At 28.8% G+C, this 5,454-nt stretch overlaps 1 protein-coding gene across 4 annotated transcripts; it reads left to right on the top strand.

Moving 5' to 3' along the window:
• Positions 1 to 2,500: 2,500 nt before the first annotated feature.
• LOC130991670 (uncharacterized) lies at positions 2,501 to 4,861 on the top strand. Of its 4 annotated transcripts, none has more exons than XM_057916005.1 (6): positions 2,501 to 2,788; positions 3,413 to 3,494; positions 3,623 to 3,697; positions 3,874 to 3,949; positions 4,074 to 4,144; positions 4,445 to 4,861. In XM_057916005.1, exons 2-6 carry the CDS (start codon positions 3,427 to 3,429, stop codon positions 4,446 to 4,448), a joined length of 294 nt encoding a protein of 97 aa, XP_057771988.1. In that variant the 5' UTR covers positions 2,501 to 2,788; positions 3,413 to 3,426; the 3' UTR covers positions 4,449 to 4,861. The 4 variants fall into 4 exon arrangements, 3 of the variants coding, with proteins under 3 accessions (XP_057771988.1, XP_057771986.1, XP_057771987.1); XM_057916003.1 differs by having other exon boundaries at positions 3,563 to 3,697; XR_009091179.1 differs by lacking the exon at positions 3,623 to 3,697.
• The last annotated feature ends 593 nt before the right edge of the window (positions 4,862 to 5,454 follow it).

The following is a 5,454-nucleotide window of genomic DNA, read 5'->3' as shown; positions in this document are numbered from 1 at the left end:
TATTAATAACCCACCACTACAAATAGCTTCGGCCTGAGATACAGAATGAAATGGGCCCGGCCCATATTGATGTGCAACATTGGTTTATAAAATGTCGCAATAAGCCCAATCTCAACATAACTAATATACAGCCCAACTAAAGAGAGATTTGAATTTCTAGTTCTATTTCAGAACTTATTATTGAATTTCTTTTCGTTATCAGCTTCTAAATGTTGAACGAGTGTTAAACTAGTATTTTATTTTCTTAAATAATCTACAATAGTGTAGAGGATTGTGAGCTTTGTTGACATTTAATTCACGTGAGCATATTTATTGTTTTATATTTAGGCCAAATCCTAAAGAAAGCTAATTAAAGCAGTGAGCCTCCATAAATACCTTATAAATTGTTATTGAAATAATCAAATTTAATATAAAGTTCAAATCATTTTTGTTCCTTGATTAAATTTTTTGAACTTAAAGGGAAAATAACTGGGAAAAAAAATATTCTTTTTGCAGCAAATTTTTCCACGTTATTTGAAAAACAAAACTTATTGTGTACAAGGGGAACTATGCCGTCTAAGAAATTAAATCATGCGCGCAGTAATTCAAAAGAGTGTCATTTAATAATTTATGGCAAGTCTTTTCCATGGTACAATATGGTTACGTTGCTATAATTGCATTGTCGTTGAAATATATAAATAATAAATGATTGCATCAAATTTTGTACTAACCCATGCTTGCATGGACCAATGTTTTTATTTAACTTTGATGTATAAATTATTAGCATTGGAAATGCAAAAAACTTGTCAAATTCAATAATGTTAATGATTCGTAACAAACATATTGTGAGAAATATAAAGAATGTTCGTATTTTACAAACAATAAATCTATGCAGCCACATTATGGCCACCCACACACTAATATAATAAGGATAATTTTGATTTATTTAATTTATTTTTTTAAATAAAAATAGGATTTAGTTATTTTATTATATTCTCAACATTGTACTTATTTTTTTTAATTTTTTATTTTAAATTTATTTTTTAATAAAAATAAAAGTTATCAAAAAATTGCAAAAAAATAACTATAATGTAGAGAATATGATAAAATAACTAAATCTTATTTTTATTTTAAAAAATAAGTTAAATAAATTAAATTATTTTCTACTTAGGTAAATTGTGGGTGGCCACAATGTGGCTGTTTAGCATTACTCTTTCTAGATACTTACAATTCATCATTTTTCTCTTTGAAGTATCAAAAGTATATCTAAACGTATCGTTCAAATAAAGACTAAGCATGCAAAACCAAAAGTTAGAATATAATCAAACAATCGAAAGTTAGAATATAATCAAACATTTTAAATTATTGTAGAAAATAATATGAATATATAGACAATTCAATATCAATCACGTTGTCTTATAAGGATAGTACTCGAGACATGTTTTTCTGTACGGTTTAAGATTCATATTTTAACATCAATGGAATTATAAATATATATGCAATTGATTATGAGTTTAAATCTTATTGATGTATCCATGTCCTAAAACAATCATACACATTTTTGTGTTTTCTTGTATTAATTATGATTTGAGATTTATAATTGAAATTGTATTAATTAGACAAGATAGTAGTTTATCACATGTTGCATTATTGTTAAATCAAATCAATGTATAAACTCAAGTACTCAACGAAGCAAATGTTTCTAAATTCTCACTATTTATAGGCGCTTTATTCTGTCCAAATCAAATTATAAAGATAAATAAGTCCAAAGATGATAAGACTTCACTATTTCAAATCAAATCCAATATATTAAGAGAGATTCAATGAGGGGCCTAAATAAATTTTTCTATTTTACTTCCAAGTCGCACATGCACTTAATAATTTACACTATATAAAAAGAAATATATAAAAAATACCACTGTTTGGTTCACTTTCCTTCTTGAAAAATAAGAATTTGACCGACTTTCATTTAAAATAGACTATATATTTTGATATAGAGTTGAGATAATGACATGATAGAGTAATTATTTTATTGTTAATTACATATAAAATAGATTATATATTGTTCTGTAATATATATATATATATATATATAACAATTGATTTATATAAAATAAAATCAAATCACTACAAAAAAAAAGGCCTATTACCACATAACTTTTACGACACCATAATGTATATGTCTGTATAGTACCTCTATTACGACATGTTATGTTTATATATTCATTAATACAAAATTACTGGACACTATTAAGACATCGAATTGTTGGGGTCGTAATAGTGCGTCAATTACAACACTATCAAGTGCCACACTGCAATCTCAAACAAAGATATATTTTTTCTCTTTTTAAATTAATCAAAGATGCAATTAAAGGAAAGGTCAAACACTTAAATACTCGTGCAATTAACTGGCGGCAAGCTTCCCACCAATTAAATAAACTTTTTAAGTTCTAAAATTTGAAAGCGGTAAATTTCCCCAATTTTTCACTAAATAGCAAAAAAAAATATTCTAATTGTTTTAAAAAAAGAGCAAAGCGAGTAAAGAAAGGGAAATTTTCATTCTCATGCCCTATCCTCACCTGCGAAGAGAATGAGAAGGAGAAAAACTGCTTGAATTTCCTTCCCATCCTATAATTCCCTCTGAAAATTGATTTCGATTTCAGTTGGTGACAGGGAAAATCAAAGAAGACCTTGGATCTTGACATCGACAACGACGAGGAGTCGATGTTGGTTCAGCCCGACGTCTTTATCGTTCTTGGCAGCCGACCCATCCACCGAATCTCTTTGTAAATATATGCATCTGCACCAGGTAGTCATAGCGAGTTTTTGTAGGTTTGAATCTTTATTTTGGCTTCGAATTTTACTTGTAATTTATTTCGAGTTTCAAGTTTTTCCTATGCACCTTGTAACATATCTTTGTCTATTAGAATATGATTATTTTAGTTATTCAATTTTGTGAATTTATAGTCTAGATAAATTAAAGATTTTCAATGAGTTCTCATGTTCTTATTTTTCGTTCTCATGGCATATTTATACTCTGATTTTAGTGCTCATGTTCTTTAGAGGTGTTATACATATACAATTAGAGGTGTTTGTCTAGTTTCATACTTAACTACGAAACTATTTCATAATTAAAATGAAAGTATATATTTATCATGGGGTTACTAATTTGAGGAAATGACTTCTAAAATTACTGCAATTGTTAGACATCTTTCAAGAGAAGACTTCACTGTTTAAAGAATAAACTCTAAGGTTTGGGCTTTTAAATCTAGGAATTGGTTATGTGTATCTTATGTCTCTTTCAGTGGAAAAGATTGAGTTTATTTTTTAATGCATGCATTGCACTTTCTAAACCACTTTCTTTTGAATCCATCTGCTAAATATATATTCTTAGTAATTTTCTTATTAGCTAACACATGTAAAATTTATATAGTTTGGTTTCAAGTGATGAGAAGCTTCTTTGTGATTCATTTCAATACATGGAGATTGCGAATGGAATGCACGGGAAGTAAAAGGTAAGATATGAAATATTTCATGTCATGTAAGGTTCAGTGGAACTTAAGTCTATTTCTGTTTCTTGCAGTATAACCACTTACGTGGTTTATGTTTCAAAACTTGGGATGATTGAGCTGATTCTGTTTAGGGATGCTGGCAACTTTTCTCTTTATTGCAGTCGCACAATTGGATTTTTGGTATTCTTGCTGGCTAGCTTCCTGGGGTAGCTTTTATTAACCTTCACATACAAATACGTTTGTTCATTCATTTGTTTTTTTGTATTTGTATCTTGGGTGTGTCAATCTGCCAATCATGTGCATTTTGTTGCTTACATGATAAATATTTGAATCATAACTTTGTGGTTATTTACATTTTTTATATATGACTCTTATTTCTTAGGATTGGAGCTTCTTTGTGGCATACTTGGTTGCGAGGATCTCTTTTTGGTATTTCTTGCAATAGGGTATCTCCTGAAGTAAGTGGTTGAACATCTTGTCGTTTTTCTTTTATCTTCTTTGTATTACACACTTACCTATAAAAATGTAAATAGGTTAATGAATAATAACAGGTTATTATCTGCCTTTATCAATTTTCTTCAGGCCGCAGTAGGAGAATTTTCTTCATTCTTCGCAGATTGGATTGCTAGACATGGCATCAGCCTATTTATTAGGTAATGGACATTTTGCTGAAGTCTTTGATGGGAGATCATATATTAGGGTGATTTTTAGGTTATCAATTAGAGGTCATATGTATATATCTAGTTTCGAATCAATTTTCTATTTTTATATAAATGGTTTTGTCAGCTTATATATCAAATCAAAAGTCTCTCTGGACCCACTTAGTAAAGTGATGAATTCGTGAATAGTTGTGGATTATAAGATTATCATTGTTCTAAATTGTTAATTAGAAATCTTGCAAGCTGAGTTTGAGTTTATATGTTTCGTTGATAAGTATTGTGGTTGATTTGCAGGTAAACAAAAATGAGAAAGAGTGAAGAAGGGAAAGAAAGTGATGTGCAAGTTAGGGAGAAATTCAACTTCAACATGAGTTAATTGAAGCTTAAGTGGGCGATTGTTGAACTCGTAACTACAAGCCCGTAACACTATTCTTCAGCTGGATAGAGAGCAGCGAAACAACCATTTTAATAGCTTTGATGGTAGTTCTCAACATATTTGCAGCCCTGGGAAGAATGAAAGTGCTATAAATTGCAGGCTTGCTAAGCTTGGGAGTGATGAATTTAATAAGGCTAGCTTCATTTTTTACTTGAGAACACGTTGTTCTAAATGTTTTCAAATTTTGTAGCTCAATAGAAATAGATAGAGTGTAATTTTGAATTTTCTGGGATGATTGCTTATTGTTCAATTAATATAAGGCTATCTTCGATTTTGATTTGTATGTTCAGCTTATGAAATTATGCAGCAGTTTTGCACCTTTTAAAATGTCGTTAGATGATTTATTCAAATGACATTTAATATGTAAGTAAAAATATTGAATTGTATTAAAAATATAAAAATTAAATCAGGAAGATGAATAAACATGTCGTGATAGCTGATTTTACAACTTTAATTACCAACCTATTACAACACGCTAAAGTGTCTTTAATGTTGTTAAGGTTTTAGCTACACAAGTACACACGACACTAAAAATTAATGTGGAGATAGATAATATGTTGCAATATCACTTCTATTAAGACACATTCAAACGCCTTTAAAAGCTTTTTTTCTTGTAGTGAATTGTGTTATTGTTATCATAATTCTATTATTTCATTGAGTTGATAATATTATTATCATACACTATTTCAAATAAAATAAGACATATATAATTGATAGGATTTTTTTTGTTATCAATTGATCTAAATCATAAATGATGATTTTTTGGTCCGTGTATATGTGTGTGTGTACATATATATATATATATATATTATATTACAAAATATATCATGACCTCATACATTGCACGAGGGGACTTAAAAAAGATATC

This window comes from Salvia miltiorrhiza, chromosome 7, assembly GCF_028751815.1.
Source record: "Salvia miltiorrhiza cultivar Shanhuang (shh) chromosome 7, IMPLAD_Smil_shh, whole genome shotgun sequence".
In the NCBI taxonomy this organism is placed as follows: Eukaryota; Viridiplantae; Streptophyta; class Magnoliopsida; order Lamiales; family Lamiaceae; genus Salvia; species Salvia miltiorrhiza.
The sequence above is the reverse complement of the archived record's forward strand: the minus strand, read 5'-3'. Positions and strand labels throughout refer to the sequence as shown.

Excerpts from the sequence above, each read along its gene's own strand:
- LOC130991670 (XM_057916003.1), top strand. The coding sequence starts at position 3,427 with ATGAGAAGCTTCTTTGTGATTCATTTCAATACATGGAGATTGCGAATG. Across the intron at positions 3,495-3,562 it reads GAATGCACGGGAAGTAAAAG|TATAACCACTTACGTGGTTT; the intron begins GTAAGATATGAA and ends TGTTTCTTGCAG. Across the intron at positions 3,950-4,073 it reads GCAATAGGGTATCTCCTGAA|GCCGCAGTAGGAGAATTTTC; the intron begins GTAAGTGGTTGA and ends AATTTTCTTCAG.